General features: G+C 43.5%; 1 protein-coding gene across 2 annotated transcripts in view; it reads right to left on the bottom strand.

The window, feature by feature from the left end:
- NPR3 (natriuretic peptide receptor 3) overlaps positions 1–22,016 on the bottom strand; it is a 63,695-nt gene that overhangs the window by 5,495 nt on the left and 36,184 nt on the right. For both annotated transcript variants that reach the window (XM_045565801.1, XM_045565802.1), the window contains exon 4: positions 5,090–5,225. In XM_045565801.1, the coding sequence (XP_045421757.1) occupies positions 5,090–5,225 (136 nt within the window). The remainder of the gene's footprint in view (positions 1–5,089; positions 5,226–22,016) is intronic.

Below are 22,016 nucleotides of genomic sequence, written 5' to 3'. Positions count from 1 at the left end.
TTAAGGCTAATCCTGAAAGCAGCATGCTTATCCCAGCCAGAGTTTCGTATTAATGTTTTTTTAAGTTGCAGAGTGAGAAGCGGGAGGTGCAGGACACTCATAGACTTGTCATGGGCTCGCATTATCATTGGATAAACACTATAAAAGAAAAATAATTCCATGTGCTTTACTGCAGGCTGCTTTACCACACAGGAGAGCAGAGGGCCCGTCTCATGGGTCACTGGAGCCGATAGCTGGAAAAGAGCTATTCTGTAACCCGGCTGGGTTCTTCATTCATTGTTTATCCACATGTTCTCTGGATGGTTATAAGGAGCTGAATTCGTGCTGCAGCTGAGGCAAAGATGAATCGGACACATTGTCTGCTCAAGAGAGGAGGGGCAGCCTAGATTGGGGATTGGGCTTGTTCACAGCACGATCCAACTGCTTGCATTTAAACCCCACTTTTTACATTGACATAGCTCTGTAACCTTGTACATAGCCCTCTGAGCCTCAGTCTCCACAACTATAAAATGGGCATAATAGTACCTCCCTAGCAAGAGGCAGTGGAAAAGATTAAATGAGATAAAACAAGCAGTGTACTTTCAATACATGTTAAAGAGAAGTTAGTTGTTTTTGTCCATTGTTAATACTACTATCACCATTACTATTTATTTTATAATTATTCTTATTACTACGATGCTTGAAATCTGAGAGGGAGCACCTGACCATGCCACAGCACCCAGAGGAGGAGCTAGCACATCAAGTTGTAGAATCAGGGAGGACTCAGAAAGAGCACTTTATAGGACTGTCGGAGGAAGTCTATGATTTAGACAAGAAGCAATCAAGAAGTGGGAGTACTCTAGGCAGAAAGGCTGGTTGTGTTTACCAAGGCATGGAGGCCCAAAGGAACCAGAGGAGTTGTGAGGTTACCTGGGGAGATGGCCCATGTGTATGGGGGGTAGGGGGAACAGTGACATGAAAGGCCAGAATGGGGTGGCCAGAGAGTAGAGGGCCTTGGCTGGCCACTTGCTTGGGCCAGCAATGGTAGCTTAGAGCAGCTAATCAATAAAAACAAACACACATCACTGGCTGATATTAAATATGTCTATATCATAATTTTCATTCACTAAATAAGAGAATGCATCCATCAGCCACATTCTAATTAACTAAAGCTATTTCTTTCCTTTTAAACCAGGAGAGTTCAGTGTAATTCTTAATTGGTGTTTCTATTGATTTGGTTCTCTCTGGAAGTACTGACTCCTCTAGTAAAATGAATGTCTGGGAAAAAGGATCCCAGGGGAAAGTTCCATCCTCTAGTGTGGTTTGGAGAGAGCAGGTATTTGGGTTTACTGTCCTTTGGGTTGTGGTTTGAAGGCCCACTGATTTTTCCAGACTTCGCTCTACTTTGCCGGAAACAGAGTGGAGCTACCACTCATTTTGATTTTTTTGTCTTCTTAATATAGACTGGTTACAAAGGATACACCTATCTTTAACTTTTGTATCCTTGACAGCCTATAAAACTTTTAAGTGATAGATATGATTTTTAAAAAATATATATATTTATCCAAATATACTGGCTATGCAAAGCCATTTGTCATTCCATCGAGAGGTGTTTGTGATGGTGTGTCCTGCTAAGTGTTTCGCAGAGTATTTTATAAGATGAAGTGGCCCTAGTAACTCAAGACCTCATTACACCTTTAAGCTATTACTATTCTGCCAAGAAATGGGGTGAGAATCCTCGGGGTGGCCAATTAGCAAAGTGAGATTTCACCCGAGAGTATCGTACATAAGGTGAGATTGTCAGGCTTACAGCAGAATTTTCCTGTACATAAGTAATGAGACCTTCCGCCCTCATTTCTATTTGCCTGTAGTGGAGCTCAAGGTTTAAGCCACAGTCCTATTTACCTTGTCACTCCGACCTCTCACACGGAGGAAATTCGGCTTCTTCCCAGGCCATTTATTGAAAGCCTTGAGAGTTGATCACAGGTTTCAAGGCAATAAAATCCAAATTTGTCAAATCACATCCAGGGTATTTTTCCCTTGACAATTTAATGGTCACTTACAGTGACCACTCAAATTAAAATTGTTTTTAATTTTAGGAAGGTTAGAGTTTTCCTTCATACAGATACCTTAGAGTTCTTTGCGGGCCTACCCTCAAATGGACCATTGTTTAGCAAATAAATTGGGCTCTCCAAACAACTCTGGCCCAAAACTTACCTTAGTTTAAGTTATCTTTACATTTGGACAAATGAGGTTTTAATTTTGGACTGAAATATACAGTTGATTGTTTTAGGGCTCGTTTCATATTGCCTGTGTAGACCTGGCCCTGGAATGGAAATAGCAAGACAGCCTATGGGGAAACTGAGCCCATGCCCTGGCTCTGCACAGAGCTACATACTGCCATCGTGGGCACCTGCCCTCCGCCTAATAGCCTCCTTCAGTGGTGCCCTCCCGCACCCCCCGACTCTGGCTTCTATCCTTCTGTCAGAAAACCAAGAACAAATGACCACACCATGTAGTGAGTAATAGCTAAGAATGGGCTGTGGCCAACCAAGGTTGTGTCCACACACGCCAGTTTCTCAGTGTATTGTGCAAAACTTCTGGGAAAGTTGACTCTGTCCTAATTTAACCCCCTGAATTATCCTGTTTGGTTCCAGCTCCTCAGCTGAAGCAGTCAGAGGTAAAGCAAGATAATCCCGGAGGCCTCCATGCCCATGTCCTGCAATCTGTCTGACGTTAAAGATGTCACTCTGATTTTGAGTAAGACATGGCATCCATGAAAACCCCCAGGGAGAAATGAAATCCACCAGTTGCCACCACAGTTACTGCCTAGACAACTCAAGCTAGAGCATGACCCCTCCCTACTATCCCACCCTTGCTAACAACTGGGGACAAGCTGAGGAGTGGAGTGGCCAGAAGTCCCAACTGAAAAAAACATGTGCCCAAAATCTAGAGTTGGCAGTACTTGTTCCCATCATTGAAAAATGTCACTAGTTGGGTTACAAATTAATATAGGCATACCCCAATGCATTCAAGGGCTCAAAGGAGGAGTTAGCACCATGCAGAACTGAAAGGGCCCTTGTCCTCCTTGCACAGGGGCAGAAGGGGAAGCTCGGAGGACGGGGTTACTAGTTCGTGGCTAGGATGCAGGTTTCCTCGCCCCCAGTCCAGCCATCTGTATCCTATGTTAGTGGTTCTCACATGATGCCTGTCAGCACATACAGTTTACTTTCCACATTGCAGCTGTAAGGACCCCTTTTAAAGACACAAGGCAAATTCACATCACTTGAAATCCTCAGGTGACTTTCTCACTCAGGTGGAGCCTAAAGTCCTCAGCAAGGCTTCTAGGTTGGCGTGATCTGGCCCCACCACCTCTTTGGCCTAGACTCCCATCTCACTGCCACCCACACCTTTCTTGCTCCCCTGGGAACACTGCACTCTCCCACCAAGTGCACTTGCAGTCTCTCGCTCTCTGTTTGCTGCTCCCCCTGGAATGCTCTCCCCAAAACCTCTACATACCTTCTCCTACTTCCCTCAGGTCTCTATTCAACTGCCTCTCTCCGAAAGACCTTTGCTGACCACCCTAAACTAGCAGTCCTACTCCTCCCCTCCCACCACCTCTATCCCCTACCTTGCTCTATTTTATAGCCCCTGAAATGGTATATTTATTTGTTTATAGCTGTTCCCTCAACTAGTATGTAAGCTCAATTGATTGCAGGAAACATCTTCTGTTCACTGTGGAATCCTCAGCACCTTGAACAGTACCTGGCACACAGTAGGTGCTCAATGAATATTTGTTGAATGAATGAAAGTTGTTATCTGCAGGGTTTCGGCAAATAGATCATTTCCATATTGAGTTTCATGTTAGTGTTCTTTGAGTGTTGGTGAAGTGAGAAGAAACCAACACTCTTATATACACTGTTGGCAAGAAGAGATTAGTAGACCTTTCCAGAAGCTATTTGGCAATAGCTAGTGCATTTTCAAAAACACCAACATACTTTTGGATCCAGAAATCCCACAATTCGGAATGTTCCCTGTTGGAAGTACTCACAAAAATTCATCACAATATGCAAGAAGCTTGCAACAGCATATTGCATAATAGCAAAAATTATAGACAACTGAAGCGTCCAGTAGGAGATTGGTTAAAGAAATCCTTGTACAGCCATACAGTGGAATAATATGTAGCCATCACTTTAAAATGCATTGGAACTATGAGTTCTCATATAGAAAATTCTTCTACTTGACATGCAAGTTAAAAATCCTAAGATGAAAAATGACATTCATAGTATGATAGCTTTTGTGTAAAATTTTTAGATAAGATATACAAATGCAGTATATGTGCATCAAATATATTTAGATAGAATCATAGAAAATTGTTAATAGTGATTTACATTGGGGAGAGGGGATAAGGGTTGGAAGGAAAGCTTTCACTTTTCATTTTGTATATTCTTGTACTGTTTAGATTTTCTAGCCAAGAATAGTCTCATTCTTGTACAATTTTTAAATGTCAACAGAAGCTGCTTGAGTGGTAAGATTATGAGCCATTTTTCTGTTGTTTTCTTATACTTCTCTGTTCTTAAGAAAGTGACAACTAATAGCCACTATTTTTAAAGTAAAATAAAAGCAGAGGGCTCAACTGAACCTGCTAATCATCTCGAACCACCAGGTTTAACTGTGACAGCTAATATTTTCTGAGTGTCACAAAAACCAATATGGTCTGAACAAATGAATGTACCTCTGAGATTAATACTTGTTTTAAAACTAATCACAGACCCCTTCACACACTAGTGGTTCTGTTGTGAATTAGGCTTGTGTTAAATGTAATTTCAAGACAGAGAGTTGTTACTTTAAAAATCAGAAAGAGATAAGGCATTTCCTATTTCAGTGGGACTTTTTCAAAGCACTTTCATATGCATTATCTCACTTAATTTTTACAACAAGCCTGTGAGGTGAGTTGATCTAGTTTTTTTGTTGTTTTTTTTTTTTATCTTTACAGCTGAGAAAAGCAAGACTTTGGAAAGGCCTCACAACTGCAACAGAGAAAAACAGACCCAGAGAAGCAGCAACTCAATCAGCTGCAGTGCTGTCACCATATAGACTGAATCCGCACCTTCAAAGGTTCTGTTCCAAGTCTGCTGGATAATCTTCCCTCCATCCTTCTTGCTGTAACCAGCTCTGAGTACTTCGTGTAGAGCCAGGACGTAGAGGAGGATGGCATCGTGGAATCCTTCAACAAACATGTTCACCTGTAAAGGAAACCCCAGCTGGGTAAGCCCAAATGCCACATGACTCACCTTCAGGAATAACACAAGCAATCGAAAGGGCTAACAAGTTAGACTTGAGGTCTGTGAGCAATGGCAGAGGTGGGCAGAAGGGTTGCTAACAAGAATCACGCCGTGGTTTTCCTGGCACCAGCCTAGTGGAGAAACCCCTTCCCCAGTTTGGGAATTTGGAGAGCAGATGAGATATTACAGAAGGCAAGAAAACTGTTGTCTGTTGACCACGTCTGATATTCCAGGTGCATCCACCTTTGTGGACAGACCCTTCTGCACAGGTGCCCTCCTTCTTCCCCGTGTCTGCCCTCTACCGCTAGCCTGCAGAGTCCAGCCTCCCTGTTGAGGTCTTCCCCACCCTCAACAGCCCCATGAGCTCTCCGTGCTCTGAATGTGGAGCATGACTAACACGTAGGGACCCTAACAGCAGGGATCTGCTCATCACAGTCAACGATGGTTGGATGCCTACAGGAGTGCCAGTGCCAAGGGTGCAAAGAGGAGGGGACACTGAGACTTGTGCCCGTCCAGCATTTGTTTCCTCTCTTCTACTAGCAATAACATCTCAGTCTCTCCTTATAGTTTCTGTTTTGAGTCGTTTGAGCACATCTGACCACTCCCTACCCGACTCCCTGCCAAGATCCAAGGACAGGAAGAGAAAACAGGCTTGGACTGGAGGTATGTCCCAGTTGAGTCGTGGCTGAAGCAAGATAGCCCTTCCCCTCAAGACACTTACAGTTTCATAAACATAAACAAACACTGGCCATGTGAACTCAGGGAAGTCGCTTCATCTCTTTGAGCTTTGTTGCTTTCATCTGTATATTGGCCATGAGACTAGTACCTGCTTTGAGAGGTAGCAAGAATTACATGACATAAGCAACATAAAGTGCTTGGTGTTATAATGCCCGGAGCATATCAAGTTGTCAGTAAATATAAGCCAATACTATCATGACAGCTTGATGGGCTCTAAAGTGTTAGAGTCCCTGTTGTGTCTGCGGTCTGTTCAGGATACAATATGAACCAAAAAAAGGGAGTGGCCAGGATTATGGTCTGGGGAGGGGCAGCGGGCAAGAGAGGCTTAACAGCAGTGGCAAAAGTTGAATTGAGTTTTGAAAATGAAGAGATGTTTCGCAGGGTGGGAGGTTGAGGGAAATACTTCAGGAAGAGAGGTGGGGGCAAAGGCAGGCACCGTCGTGGCATATCCTGACAGGCTGGTGTATTTTAGGAACTGCAAATGTTGTGTTAGGCTGGGGCGGGAGGGACACCACCATGCCGAGAGACAGGGACAGAGAGGTAAGGAGAGTCAGTGCATTGAGACCCTGGAGGCCATACTGAGGAACTCGGACTGTCCTCAGCAGGCATTTAATCACGTTAGTTTAGTTTGCCCCTTAGCTGGAGTATAAGCACTCTTTGGTAAGTTCTAATACCACATTTAAACCCATTATAACATTCATCGGACACAAAGTGAGCAAACACAATGTTGAAACACTGAGAGGCTTACAAACTCTGTAAAAAATGTACAAAATACCCAAGTCTTCTTATTTCAGGCAAAAGTGTCAATGATGGAATGCCAAGGAAGCAGAATGAATGGGGCAGTCTGCAGACGACCACCATGAGGCCTGCCCCATCTCTGAAAGGAAACCCCGTGGGAAGAGACCGTCTGCAGCACCCGGTTCAGATGCACAAACAGTCACGAAAGGCACACGAAAGGCATCCGCTCTACTTGGCCTGTCCTGCCCCTCAGAATGAGGAGTCCTACTGGCATCACGGAAGCAAATATTCAGGTTTGCCAAAGCTTCGTGCTGAGAAGCAGGTTAGAATAATGGTGAAAAAGCCTGGGCCCCCTTCCAGCTCTGCCACTTCCCAGCTGTGTTTCTGGTTTCCTCGTCCGGAAAATGCGGAGAATAATAGTACCCGTCTAACAGGGATGCTATTAGGTTAAATTAATAAATGTAGAAGACTTCATTCGAACAGTGTCTGACACAGCACTCACCATTAGCTTTGTTGTTGTGATTGTCTAGCACACTGGCCACCACACTAGACAGAAAAAATGTTTTTTCCTTGGGGCCAAGGAAAATAGAACAAAAACTTTGAAAACAAAATGATCCTTTCTAATTTAATAAAAACTTTGTTATTTTTATTGTTTTCTGGGTGTGAGTTATATGCAACATGCAAAATAATTCTCTCAGCTCCCAAGGTGAAGAGACGTTGAGTTACCTACAGCTTCATGAGGCCCTGGGCTCAAAACTAGCATGAGTTAAATACAACTCACATGGCACTTAACGTGTTAGAGATGGAAAACTATGGATCTAGGGATCCCAATTAGCTTTGAATTCCTAATAGCAGTGTTCAGAAAATAAGTGGTTTCCTCATAGATATCACCCATTTTATCCTTAGGGGGAGCAAAGGCTCCCATCGGGCTTTGGGACCCCTGGTGGTTCTCTTCCACAAAGCCATGCCCTTAGTTCTGCCCAAGTGTGGTAGGTGCAGCTGGAGTGGTCATCCTGCTGAGCCTCTGGGAGAGGTGGAGGGCGGCAAAGGATGTGTCCACAGGGGACTTATGAGTTAGCTGGCTGGACCCACCACCAGTCCCAGCCTTGCCATGTCACTTCATCTCGCTAACCCTCAATTTCCTCATCTGTTAAGTGGGGGTTTAGTACCAACTCAGCTCATAGAGCTCTTCTGGAGACTAAGTGAACTAGTGCTTGCAAAACACCTAGAACAGTTCCCGGGACCCTGGAGGCAACTGCTAGATGCTGGAGCTTGTTCTTAGCTGTCAAGCTTAAGTCCCAGCGTGATTATTTTCTTAGGCAAAGAAGAATGATGTAGAAACAACATCTACTAGTCAAAGATAATTTTCTGCTCATTTGGCCATGCCAGTTGGATTTTCCAAAGGAATATGAAATTTTCACTTAGGCCATGAAGTCATCATGGCTTGAGAAAGTATGCACGCTGATGAATTTTAATAAGTGGACTTCAGCTGTGTCATTTCATTCTCAGGTGACCTTTCTTCAAAAGGTCTATCTTCTCTTTGATAACCATAGAAGCCACCCTGCTACAGAGAGAAGTCACAGAAGCACAGAGTCGTGGACTAGAGGAGATGGCAGGTGCTGCAGGAAGGCTGTGATATGGTCCCCTCCTCACTTGGAGGACCCAAAGAGCATCACTCTCCTCCGTCTTCCCACATTCTCCACTTGAGTATTGCACCCTGTAAGCTCTTTGTTCCTGGGGTGCCTCGGACAGCCCCTTCTTAAGCTGTGAAGTACCAGCTGCTGGGCATCACCGATCCACCCCTGTCCTCCTCCTCTGTCCCCTTCTCACACTGACACTGGCCACGGGCCCCAGCACCACCCCTTGTCTGGCCCTTCACCTTTCTTCCTTCTAGATATGTCCTCTGAGCCAACCCCCTCTATAATCCAGGATGGAACAATGATTATCTGGTGGCGAACCATGAACTTGGATTACTTTTGTCCTAAAAGATCTGGTGGTAGAAGGGAATAGACAGGCTCTGAGCACACGCTCAGGTCTGAAAATGCATTTTATCTTGATCTGCAAGTGGATCGCAAAGTTTACCTTCTTTTCTCTGCAAGTGGCTGAGTGTCTCCCTCTCCTGCCAAAATCCGCAGGAGAGCTGCTGACCCCGCCTGCTGTGGGGGAGGTTTCATAACACCTACCTCATAGGACCTCGAGCCAGAAGCAAAACCCTAGAGACCGGCTTTTCTCGAGAACATTCTCACATCTACACATGTTTTTTAATGGGAGGAAAGCCCGTTAGCACATTGTAGACACTGAAAATTAGAAGTGCAAATTAAGAAAAAAAATGAGGGAGGAAAAAAACCCAGAGTATGAAGTTGCCTCAGGAACACTTTCTACTGAACCTGCAGGCTGAAAGGAACAAGGTCATCTGGTGTGTCCCCCTGCCTTCCAAGAGACCAACGCTCGAACTTCAAGGTCCTGACTGACACAGATCATGCTGTTGTGACCTACAACAGAAAATGGGATTCCCCCACTGAGCAACCTGTCCTAGTATCGAGCATCCTTTCTTGCCAGAAATACCTTTCTTACCATCATTAACCATTAAGTCTTAATTAAATTCCTAAATCCAGCCACTCCCCTGCTACATGCTCAACAAACTGAATCAAGAGAACATTACAGTTTATAATCTCCACCAAACAGCACTGTAGCCCTGTGCAAACCGTAGGCGGGCTCTAGGAACGCAAGCTGTGCAGTGGGCCACCACGAAGGCCAAGCTCCAGGGTAATCATTATTTGTGCGATCTATCAAATAAAGGGTCTGGCACTCAAATGAGATGAAAAGCATTCACCATCTTCCACTCACTCTGGGAAGTTTGCCAAAACAAGGTAGCATGATAAGAGAGCATTAACTCTTATCATTTCTTCTCAATTCTCTCTGCAGCTGGCCAGCAGCAGCTATGCCAAATGGAAGAACACCATTTTTGCCACTGGCCTTCCTCTCTGATAGCACTTGCCAGCTACATCTATTTCTTAGGGGCTTTTTCTAAGCCTCTTGCATGGAGACAGCAGAATAGAAATCTTGTTATTTTTTTTAACTGAGCATAAAGAGTTCCTGCTCATGGTGGGGCTCCTGTCTGTGACAGGGAGTCACCTCTCTCTGTCTCATTTCTCTCTGGGGAGGCAAAGTCGTATTTAGATGCATTCCTCAATGCTTGTGTTCCAAACAAGCAGGCAAAGAACACTGCAGGCCTCAGCTGTTCTGTAAAGTGAGAGTGATCTAGCTCGTGGCGGTGCCTGGATATCTGAGAAAGCCTGTGACGCTCGCAGACAGAGCCTGCTGGACGAGAGCGACTGAGGCTCGATGCAAGGCTGGGCTGTGCTGGGGTTGTGTTCATGTGTTCACGTGAACTCAAGTGTAGCGCACGGGTGTTCTATCTTCCTTACCACAAACCAGTGGTTCCCAGTGCAAATGAGGAAGCATTTCTCAAGAGTCCTCTGGAAAAGACATGCCTTTTAACCTCCCATTTGGTTGAAGGGACGGTGGGGAAAGGGGAATTGATGGAGGGGAAGGTAAGAGAAGAAATGGGCCCCTTCCCCCATCATAGCTAGCAATGCAGCATCACCTTCTCTGACTAGTAACAAATAAGACCCCAAAATGAACCTTGTCCACCTCGCCTGGACCCCTGGAAATGGAAAACAGCAGAGGGAGGTGGCCTGGGAATGCTGCTCACATAGCCCAAAGGTTAAACAATATTCTGCATTTGATGAACAGTGTACAAGGGACCTCTGTCCTTCAAAAATATAGTGTCTGTTTTTGTTCAATTTCCTTTTAAATTATAAAATTAAAAATGTGCAATCTAGGATAACAGCACCAACTGCCATAAGCCAAGTAACATCACAACCTCCTCAACACCACACGGGTTTGGGGGGTGTCTCATGCTTACTGATAGACACCCCGATGTCTGCTCTCCGTACTGGGCCTCTTCCATGGAGTTCACACTTGGTCACTTGCTGACTTATTTTAGCTTTGGGGAAAGTTAAACCGAAGCTCTGCACCCCTATCCTAGTTGAGCTCAGGAAACACAAAGGGCGAGAGGCTTCCTGACAGCCAGTGGCATAGCAGGGCGAGAGCCAGGGTCTACCCCCACAGCATCGCTGCACCCCCCGGCAGACTTCTTCCTCCCCAAACTGAAGTTATGACTTACGTGGGGCAGGGGTTTGCCCTAAATAATTGTCTTCATCTTGGGCTCAGTTCTTCCCCTACAGCAAGACCCTGGACTGGCAAATCAACTTGGACCTTACAGCCTGCAGCGTGGCCGCCAGCAGATAGAAGCAGAATTTTATCTCTCTTCCCCTAGAACAGAATAGATCACTAAACACAAGCAGCCTCAAGAAGGTCATTACGTAATGACCCTCCTTCACCTCCCCTAATGACTAGCAGTAGGGGCTGAGCACAGGGCTCACAGAGGCGGCACCTGGGATCCGTTGACGTGAGCAAACCTCCACAAGGAGAGCCACCGGGCCCTGCTCATGGGGAGCAACAAGGAGGTGTCCGCGGGCTTCGATTTTTTTTTTTTTTTTTTTGAGACAGAGTGTCACTCTGTTGCCCGGGCTAGAGTGAGTGCCGTGGCATCAGCCTAGCTCACAGCAACCTCAAACTCCTGGGCTTAAGCGATCCTATTGCCTCAGCCTCCCGAGTAGCTGGGACTATAGGCATGTGCCACCATGCCCGGCTAATTTTTTCTTCTATATATATATTTTTAGCTGTCCATATAGTTTCTTTCTATTTTTTAGTAGAGACAGGGTCTCGCTCTTGCTCAGGCTGGTCTCGAACTCCTGAGCTCACACAATCCGCCCGCCTCGGCCTCCCAAGTGCTAGGATTACAGGCTTGAGCCACCGCGCCCGGCCTCGATTTTGAAACTGGTGGGTATGAAGCACAAGTAAATGACTTTTGAAAATTCTCCCAAGGCTCACACAGGGAATTCAATCATCCAATAAATGTGCCCTTTGAATGTGTCACACACATGTCACATAAGATGCTTCCCATCAGCTGCCCCCTCGAAGGCCTAGTTGAGAAATGCACATACATAATGACATAATTGTCCCCGGCTGGCAGATGAACAAGTGAGTGGCGTCTGTCCTTGGCCTTGACGTGTCACCAGTGCCAACCAGACACATCTCTGGAGAGCCGGTGACCCAGCCCCACAAGATTACTCAGGACACGTGCCAGCCTCTCTTCCCAGGGGTCTGTGTTGCTGTCGAGGCACCATGTGCAGGTGGGCAAAGGCATAACCACAACCCAACAGGGTAAGGGCAGGAGCCGGCAGCAGGCACCCTGCGCACCCTGCGGCTCTGCAGGGTGGTGATGCAGAAAGACAGAAAGAGGGGGTGACCGGGCCCGAAGGAGACAGAGATGGGGGAAGGGAGGGGAGCCCATCTCTGACCTCATTCTGAAAGGCCAAAACCAGAAGGAGCATTAATTCTAACTTCTCAGACTCAATGGCAGCCTCTTAAACTAGTCCTGAGAACTTCCCACAGCTGCCCCTGAATTTCTAGAGTCACCTGGAGGTATGTATACAAAGAAGAAATGAACAGAAATCCAGGTTAGGGATAAGGATGACTTTTTTCCTTTTCTGTTTGGTATCCTAAAATGATATCTCCTCCCTGTTTTTATTCAAGCCAATTCAAGGTAAGGACTAAGTAAGATCCAGAACCCCAAATCCAACAGTTTAATTTTGTCTGATTCTTAATTCAGAGTTTCCCAAGCCATATTCCATAGAACGAAAGCATTCCCTGAAACGTTAGTGAACGGTTCTATGAATAGCAATACTACGGTTAAGCAAGTTTACAAAACGCTAGATCAAACAAAGTCAAGCAGTTGTTTGCACTACTGGGCAATAATTATAATAGCCAACTTTTATTGAACATCTACTATATGCTAGGAGTTATGTAAATGCAGCTTGAGTTCTATTGCATTTAGTCCTTACAAAACTTTCATAGATGGGTACTGCTATTATCCCTTGAGAGAGACTGTGGCTAACATCCTAACAGAAAGAAGAGATCTTGGTCAGAGAATGGTGTCAAAACTAAAGAACACATTGGGTATCCAAGTTCTTCAGCAGGGGTCCAAACCTGGTTTGTCTAGTTGTATAACATTTACCTTACTGATGACACATTGGTTCAGCCAGCAAATATGGGAAAAACAGCTTTGTGCCCTAGTATGTGTTTTCAGTTGGCCGATACTTGGGTGGCTTTATGACTTGAACATGTAGGCTGGATAGACAAATGGAAGAAAACTAAAGACTGACAGTGTTATTCATTGGCTGTGAAAGGGCTAACCTCCAACCCATCCTCAGGGTGAGGAGGGACAGAACCCACACATGGAGAGGGAATGAGAGGGCAGAAGATGGAAGAAGAAAGGAGGAGACAGAACATGAGGCAAGAAGACGGTCCCTCATCTCAACCACACCTTTAAACTGGCAGCTAGTACAGCATGATTCAGTCAGATCAAGAGAATCGGGATTTCTGGTAAGTCAGGGACCCAGCCAAAGCTGACCTTGCCCCCGCTATGAATGAAAAGGCCTATTTTGCCAAAGGAGCCCCTTAACAAACTGGACATGAAGGATAAGTGTCCTACCTAAGGGACCAGCCTGCTCCAAACACATCAGCAACCCAACCAGGTAGGAAAAAAAGTTTGATTCAATGTTTTCTAACTAGCACTCAGTATGAAATATAATGACTGGTTTGGGAGGGTCTTTATTCTATAGGCCCTTAAGTCTTGATAATAATAATAACCTTGATAAATAATAATATTAATAATAGCAAGGCTTCATTTATCCAGCCTTATCAGGGAAAAAAGGTGTTTCACATAAGCAAGTTTTCCAGGTTCCTAAATGTTATTTCTCTAAGTATCAAAACTCTTTAAATCATCTAAACACCTTTGATAGAAATGCCCCTAAAGTGAAGCACATGCACTCCTGCCATGGTAGCAGAAATACGCTGCATGAGGTATGGAAGGCCATGAGAACAATGGAGCCCAACAGCCTCATCATGATTGACATGTGCTCTGTGCTGTGCACACAACGCTGACGCCACACTTGTGTTTTCCAGGGTACTCTCTCCTCTTCCACAGAACACGAGCCGGGGACCCGCACCCCTCCCCGACACACCTCCCTCCCTCAGCTGCTGACTCCTGCTTCTCATCCAGCCCTTCCTGCTGGGGATTAGGGTTCTCACCGGCTCAGAATTAAGCCTAAATGCTTCCAGATGGCGAGGGTCACTCTCCATTGCTAGCCACCCCTAGAAGAACTCTGAGCGTCACTCCTTTCAAAACCACTTGGATTCTCTGAGAATGCCTTGAGGTACTTTACACATTAGCCCCTGGGCTCGGACTGCCCTTCCCATGGGCTTTGTGTCATCTAAAGCAAAGTCCTAATCAGCTGTACTGGATGTTCTCAGGTTACCCCTCCAACCCACCGCCCAGCCTTCTCCAGCTCTGGGCCCCTGGGAGGCCGACATATGTGCACAGCACCAACTGGGTCTCCTGTCCTCCAGATTCTGGAGGAGGATTCAGCAGGAGACGAGACGGCAGAGGAGAGAAAAGTGAGGATGTCAAGGGCTACTCTCCCCCACCAGATGCCACAGGTGGCTGTCCCCAGCTGCCACAGGGCTCGCAGGTCTGGTAACCTCTCCTTCCTCTTGCCCCCTCTGGTCTACAGGTGGTAACAGCTTCCCACTTTTGCAGGCCCTGAGATCTCAGCCATCCTTTGTAGGTTTTCCTTAACCCCACACATACCTTTGTAAATAGTACCTTTATTAGGTTCTCTTTCATTTCCTATAAATGTGTCTTCCATTTCCTCCCAAGACCTTCATGAATACATACATCAACCTTCTGTGAGCCACTCAAACCTGTTCTCGCTGAAACCTTCTCTGAACCATCGAATTCCTGATTTCCTTCACAAGTGCACTTAGTGCACATTTGTATTATTTCGCTCACCAGTCTATTTTTCACTTTTCATGTGTGTGTAACCTGATACTGCATAAGCTGCTTGATGCACACAAGCCATATCTGAGGTGTCTTTGTTTCCCTAGGACCTAGCCCGTGTCGGATACAGAGCTGCGCTCACTTGAACTGACTCCACTGTCACAGTGCCTGCCCTAGCATGCCCTCCTCCTCTCTCTCACTTGCTTCTACTAATGCTCTGTAAGCTGGGGGAAGAAATTGCAAGGCTTGTTATAGCTATATTTAAAATCAAGGTAAATAGGTTCGAAGTGAAGATTCCCCTATGACAAAATTAACAGATTATATGTCTTTTTTTTAGCTGCTCAAAGGCCCTTTTCATACACTTCTTTGCTCTTGACTGGGTCCTGCATAGTTGATATTACCATGAAATTGGCTCAGCAGCTGGTTTTAACACCAAGACAGGGATGCTCATACAAACACTAACAATATATTTCTCAGCCAGTGAACAAGTAAACTCATGTTTTTTAGGAATCTTTTCCATCAAGTTTTCTACCAAGAAAAATATAAAAATATAAAAACTAGCCAGGCATGGTGGCGTGCACCTGTAGTCCCAGCTACTAGGAGGCTGAGTCAGGAGAATTGCTTGAGCCCAGGAGTTTGAGTTTGCAGTGAGCTATGATGACACCACTGCACTCTAGCCCAGGTAACAAAGGGAGACTCTGTTTCAAAAAAAAAAAAAAAAACAAAGACGTGCAGAGGACCTCAATACAGAAAACTACAAACACTGCTGAGAGAAATTTAAAATAAATGGAGAAGTATCTTGTGTTCATGGATTAGAAGACTCAATATATTCAAGATGTCAATTTTCCCCTGATACAGACCAATACAATCCAAATCCAAAATCCAGGAAGTTGTTTTGTAGAAACTGTAGAAACTGACAAGTTGATTCAAAAATTTATGTAGAAAAAGGAAAGAGAACAAGCAAAACGTTTTTGCAAAGAAAAGGACAAATTAGAGGACTCATATTTCCAGATTTCAAGATTGACTATGAAGCTACGGTATTTAAGACAGTACGGAACTGGTGTAAGGATAGACAAATAGATCAATGGAACAGAATAAAGGGTCTAAAACCACACTGATACAGTCATTCGAGGTTTGACCAAGATATCTAAGCAAGTCAATGGGATGAACAAAGTCTTTTCAACCATGGTGGTAGAACAACAACAAAGAAAAAAGGTGGGAAAAAACTAAAACTTGATTCCTAACTCAAAACATACACTAAAACTCATTTGTGATAGGTCACAGACCTAAACATAACAGCCAAGAATTTAATGAAGCTCTAAAAGAAAACAGGAGAGTATCTTTGTGACTTTGGGGTTGGCAAACTTTTGTTAAAGAGGTTATAAAAAAGCACTGAACATTAAAAAAAAAAAAATCAACTTCAATTCCAGCCTGGGTGACTCTGCCTTTTTAGGAAAAAAAAATTTTTTACTTCATTGGAGTAAAAAAACTCGCTCATCAAGAAGCACCATTAAGGCCGGGCGCGGTGGCTCATGCCTGTGATCCTAGCACTCTGGGAGGCCAAGGCGAGTGGATTGCTCAAGGTCAGGAGTTCGAGACCAGCCTGAGCAAGAGCGAGACCCCGTCTCTACTAAAAATAGAAAGAAATTATATGGACAACTAAAAATATATATAGAAAAAATTAGCCGGGCATGGTGGCACATGCCTGTAGTCTCAGCTACTTGGGAGGCTGAGGCAGTAGGATCACTTAAGCCCAGGAGTTTGAGGTTGCTGTGAGCTAGGCTGACGCCACAGCACTCACTCTAGCCAGGGCAACAAAGCGAGACTCTGTCTCAAAAAAAAAAAAAAAAAGGAAGCACCATTAAAAATATTGAAAAGCACATGAAAGATTGGGAGAAAATATTCATTATACATATATCTGACTTATATACAGAATATCAGAAAAAGAACTCTTCAAATCAATAATCAAAAGACAAATAACCCAATTTTTAAATGGACAAATTACTTAGTAGACAGGTCACAAAAGTGAAATAGCCAACACGCACATATGAAAAGAGGCTCAAAACCACTAGTCATCAGAGAAATAAAATTTAAAGCAACAATGAGATACCATTTTACATTCATCAGAAGAGGTAAAATTAAAAAGCTGACAACACCAAATGTAGATGAGGCTGTGGAACTATTGAAACTCCCATACGTTGCTGGTGGGAATGTAAAATGATACCACTTTGGCAGTTCCTTATAAAGTTAAACGTGCATCTATGCTATGACCCAGCAATTCCATTCCTAATCACTCAATAGAAATGAAAACATATGTCCACAAAAAGATTTATACAAGAATGCTCATTGCAGCTTTGCTCATAATAGTTCCAAACTAGGGAAAAAAATACCCAAATGTCCATCAACAGGAGAATAAATAAATTGTGGTATATTTACACAACAGCATAGTACTCAGCAATTTTAAAAAAGAAGAGGAAAGAACTACTAATATATGCATCACCATGCAAAATCTCAAAAGCAGCATATGGGGTGAAAGAAGCCAGACACAAGTGTATATATCTCAGACAGTACACACTGTGTGAATCTAAGAACAGACAAAACTAATGGATGGCAATAGAAATAAGAATGGTTGCTTCTAGGGAGGAGAATTGGTAGGGAAGGGACATGAAGGGACTGCATGTGGTCATGCAAATGTCCCACATTTTGATTGGAGTGATGGTTACATGGACATATATATTTATCTAACTATACAATTAAGATTTTAGGCCAGGCATGGTGGCTCATGCCTATAATCCTAGCACTTTGGGAGGCCAAGGCAGGAGAATTGCTTGATGCCAGGAGTTTGAGACCAGCCTGGGCAACATAACAAGACTTCATCTCTAGAAAAATATATAAAAATTAGCCAGTCACGGTGGCACGTGCCTGTAGTCCCAGATACTCAGGAGGCTGAGACAGGAGGATTGCTTGAACCCAGGAGTTTGAGGTTGCAGTGAGTTATGATGACACCACTGCACTCTAGCCTGGGTGACAGAGCAAGACCAAGACCCTGTCTCAAAAAAAAACAAAAATCTATATAATTTTCATTTTAACAAAATAATAGAGAGCCTTATCTTTTAGACACACAATAAAATATTTACAGACAAAATGATGGCTTGGATTGTTTCACAATTATCAGAGTATGAGAGTAAGGAAAAGGTTATAAATAAAATTCAACCAAGTTGATAATCATGAGATCTGAGTAATGGGGACATAATTTCACTATACTTGGCTTTCTATTTTAAACGTTCCCATTTTAAAAAGGTTTTGTCTATTAATCAATTCCCTAAATGAACAGCTTAAGCCTGGAGAATTGTGGAAGTTTTTCCACAGTCAGTACATTTAGAGCATATGAAAATCCATAATAGTAAGGTCAACATTTATGTTTTGTCTAGTCTAGTGCTGTTCTCTTATCACTGAACCGAAATAATTCTTAAAAAAAAAAAACACATTTATAGACTGCAAATATCAGACTGAAAGAATAGGGCAACATACCAAACGACAACACTCCCTCAATCCCATTTGGGATCCATCGTAATGAACTGATCTCAATCATTCTGGAACCCACTTTCAAACAGTTTTTGGAAACTATGCAAAAAAAAGTTTCACATGCTTGCTAACTATCAGCAGAATAGTAATTCCTTGTAATTATCCTAAAAGTATCCCTTCAGGTCTACAATTTGAGAATTCAGTTAAGTCTTCAAATTTCAAGAAATGCCCCATGGTCTTCACAAGGTTTGATCATACTACATCTTATTGTATATTTTGAAGAAACTAATCTTTTTTGCCTATTTCATAAGTAAATTGTTTCACTCCCTTGGACAACTGAAAGGTCCTCTATTTCTTTTTTAAAACCTTTAGGGCCAACATTCTCTATTAAAGTGAAGAGACTTGTTTTTCTTAAGAAAGGTACCAAAACTGTGCAAATTATTCTGGATGCAGATGTATCCTGATTTAGAATCATGAAGATATTCCCAATATTTTGAAAGGTGGAATGACCTGAGCCCAATAAATACCTTGGCCACAATACAAGGCAGACTCCTGGATACATGTCTTAAGTAGATGCATTATCTCATTCTTAGTAGCCTAAAAGAATTACAGAATCACAAAATTTTACTACTTGAAAGGAATTTACTGGGGGATGGACACACTTGAAGCTCTGACTCGGTGGGGCAAAGGCAATATTTGTAACCTAAACATTTGTACCCACATAATATGCTGAAATAAAAAAAAGGAATTTAGAGCTCACATAGTCCAACCAGGATATTGTATAAATGAGAAACTGAAGCCTACAACAGTTGCCTGATTCACCCACTGTCATTCAAAGAGGACAGAGCTGCAATGAGAACTCAAGTCTCCTGACTCCAAACAAGCACCTTCATCATCAGTGTTCCTTTGTTAATCAAGCCAAGTACCTCCCTAACCACCTAACTCACACCTAGGGAAACAGCAACAAGTAGATAAGCCTCTTTCTTAGAAGACTTGATAAGACTTCTCTAGCATGTATAAAGAGTTCCAAGATGTAATCCACATATCAGAAGGGATTTAAAAAAAAAAAAAAGGAGGAGGAGGAAGTTTGCCCTAGCAAACACAATTTTTAATTAACCATAAGGAAAATAGGATCAAAGAGGGAAAAAGGTAATATTGGATACTAGATTATTAAAGTCAGCTTTAGGGCTGTTGAAAAAATTGTAAATTGACATAAAGCCAGAAAAAGTGCTTAATCTCTTTAAATCCACTGCTGATAAAGTCAATTCATCATTATTTAAGGGCCTGCTATAATTTTTTAAGAGCTGAGATGCAGAATTTAAAGGGGGAAAAAAATCCTAACCAGAGGCTGTTCTCAAAGAAATGAGACACCAAAAATCTTATATGTCAAATATAATGTTATCTGATGCAGGGGCCCTCCCTCATACTCAGGGCATAATGGATGCATTAAGGAGGTTGGCAGTGCTCACATTCTTCCTTTCTACCCACATTACTGCATTCATAGTGGGCCACTTCAATGTCCCTGTGCACTGTCCATTCATTCAATCCCATAACTTCTAGGTTCCTTGACCACCATTATGATGAATTTCATCACCACTCAATTTCATCAACTCACTCTCATGCACATACCCTCAACCAATGTTTATCAGAATTTAACATGCATGCAGTGCACCTGGAGATTTTATGCAAATGCAGACTCTGATTCAGCAGGCCTGAGAGATGAGGAACTTAGAGTCTTCATTTCTATAATCTCCTATGTGATGCTAATGTCATTAGCAAAACCCTAGACCTTATTATCAAAACTGCTCTGTTTTCAAAATCCTTGGAAATTCTGTTTTTTTACTTTGGTCCCCTAGCTGCCTTACACTCTTCTGAGTACAGAACAAGCTCTTTGAACTTAGGCTTCCATCCCCTTGATTCCCCCTCTGGGCTTAGGTGCAGAGCCCTGAATGGAGCCGTCCCCAATAAGGGGATGAGGTAGGTAGATATGGTGTTATTCAGGCAGAGGTGCCAGTGGGAAACTAGAAGTGGGGGCTGCTACTCAGGAGAGAAGTTGGAGTCAGAGATACAAATTCGAGTGTTACCCACATAGAGTCGAATATCCCACCCAGGCAAGTGGGTGTGCTGCCCAGAAAGAGTGTTTAGGGAAGACCCTTGGGAAACACCAATATTTGGGGAGCAAATAGAAATGAGTCATCATCAAAGAAGCAAAGAAGGACACAGCAATGTAGGTACAGAACTTGGAGATGGTTGTGTTTTGGCAGCCAAGGGAGAAGCAAATGTCAAGAGAGAGAGAGAGAGAGAGAGAGAGAGAGAGAGAGAGAGATAGGTCGAGATCCTTCCAAACTACTTCTCTAAGAAAACCCTCCTTTCAAGCTGGGTTATTTCACTATTCCCTAAATGTGTCCAATGCATCTCTACTTCTAAGCTTGGATTCCCTGCATTTGCCTCACTTAGGAGGCTCATCTGTACCCATCTCTCTTTACCCATCAGGGGCCACCTACTCAGGTGCTGAATTGTCCTCACAGCACCTAGCACAATACTCTACCTAAAGGAGGAACTCAGAAACTGCTGGATGGAGTGCCTACAGGTTGGCTCATCAACCCTCTTCAGGCTCAACTATATGCCTGGTGATAGATAGGGTCAAGTGGTCAGCAAAAAACTTGCACTGACAGGGCAAATGAGCCATCCGAAATCTGTTCTCTCCGAGGAATTCTTGGACATATGGCTACCATGAATATGTCACCACCGACTACCGAAAAGGGAAAGTGACCTAAGATTGAAATGAATGTAATTTATGTGACAACAGTGGGCAAATTGGTATGCCAATCTAACACAGAACTATTTACTAATAAAGAAATTAAACCTCTTTAAGATCATTAAGATAGAAACACAGATTTCCAACTTCAGTGATTTAGTAATTATCCCACATAGAGACAACTGAGTGAAAGAAATAATTAATAAAGGTCTCCAAATTTAGGCCAACAGCAAAATTATTTATTATACAAAAAAAAAAAAAAAAAAAAAAACAGCCTCTGCTCACCTCCTGCCTACCTCCAAATCTCAGCCGAAGGAGGCGGGCAAGACTTTTAGATCTTTATAAAAGAAGCAAGTTCACTCTAGGGGAAAAAGAAATCAGAAGACAAAGACTAATCCAAAATAATTTCCTACAGCTTGAGCCACTTTCAAATTTTATAACCAGCTAGAGGGTTGAATCCCCAGCAATATATTATTCTAGTTCCTCTCTTTTAACAATTGGCTGGACCCCAGAAGGGCTGTCACTTAAAACTGCTACCACACGCTGCTTGCAGGGCCATGGGGATGTTCTGCTCTCAGCTGCTGGGGCTGTTTTCTTTGGACACTATCACTCCAAGCGCTTAAGCTTAAAAAAAAAAACCCTTTACAATCATTTTTCATAACTTCCAAGAGCAACTCAGTGTGGTTTTCTCCATTTAACAGATTAAAGTCTCTGGCACACAAGGTGGCATGCCTTGGGGTCATCGATTGTTTTAATGCCCATCAACTAATATTTATTGAACCACTACCTTGGGTTCCTCCACCACATCTACCCACACGGGGAGCAGCATCAATGGCCAGGCCTCATGAACCAGAACTCTTTCCTAAGACTTTACAAACCTGTGGCTGCTGTCAGCATCAAACACCAGAGTCCTCAGTCAGTGCAGTGGCCAAGGAAGCTGGCAGAGGCCTGTCAGCCTCCCTTCTTCCAAGCTGGAAGGCTGAATACCTGGGCATGCCCTCTAGGTCCTGTCAAATTATTTGAA

This window comes from Lemur catta, chromosome 12, assembly GCF_020740605.2.
Source record: "Lemur catta isolate mLemCat1 chromosome 12, mLemCat1.pri, whole genome shotgun sequence".
NCBI classification, from domain to species: domain Eukaryota; kingdom Metazoa; phylum Chordata; class Mammalia; order Primates; family Lemuridae; genus Lemur; species Lemur catta.
This window is presented reverse-complemented; position numbering and strand designations above follow the sequence as displayed.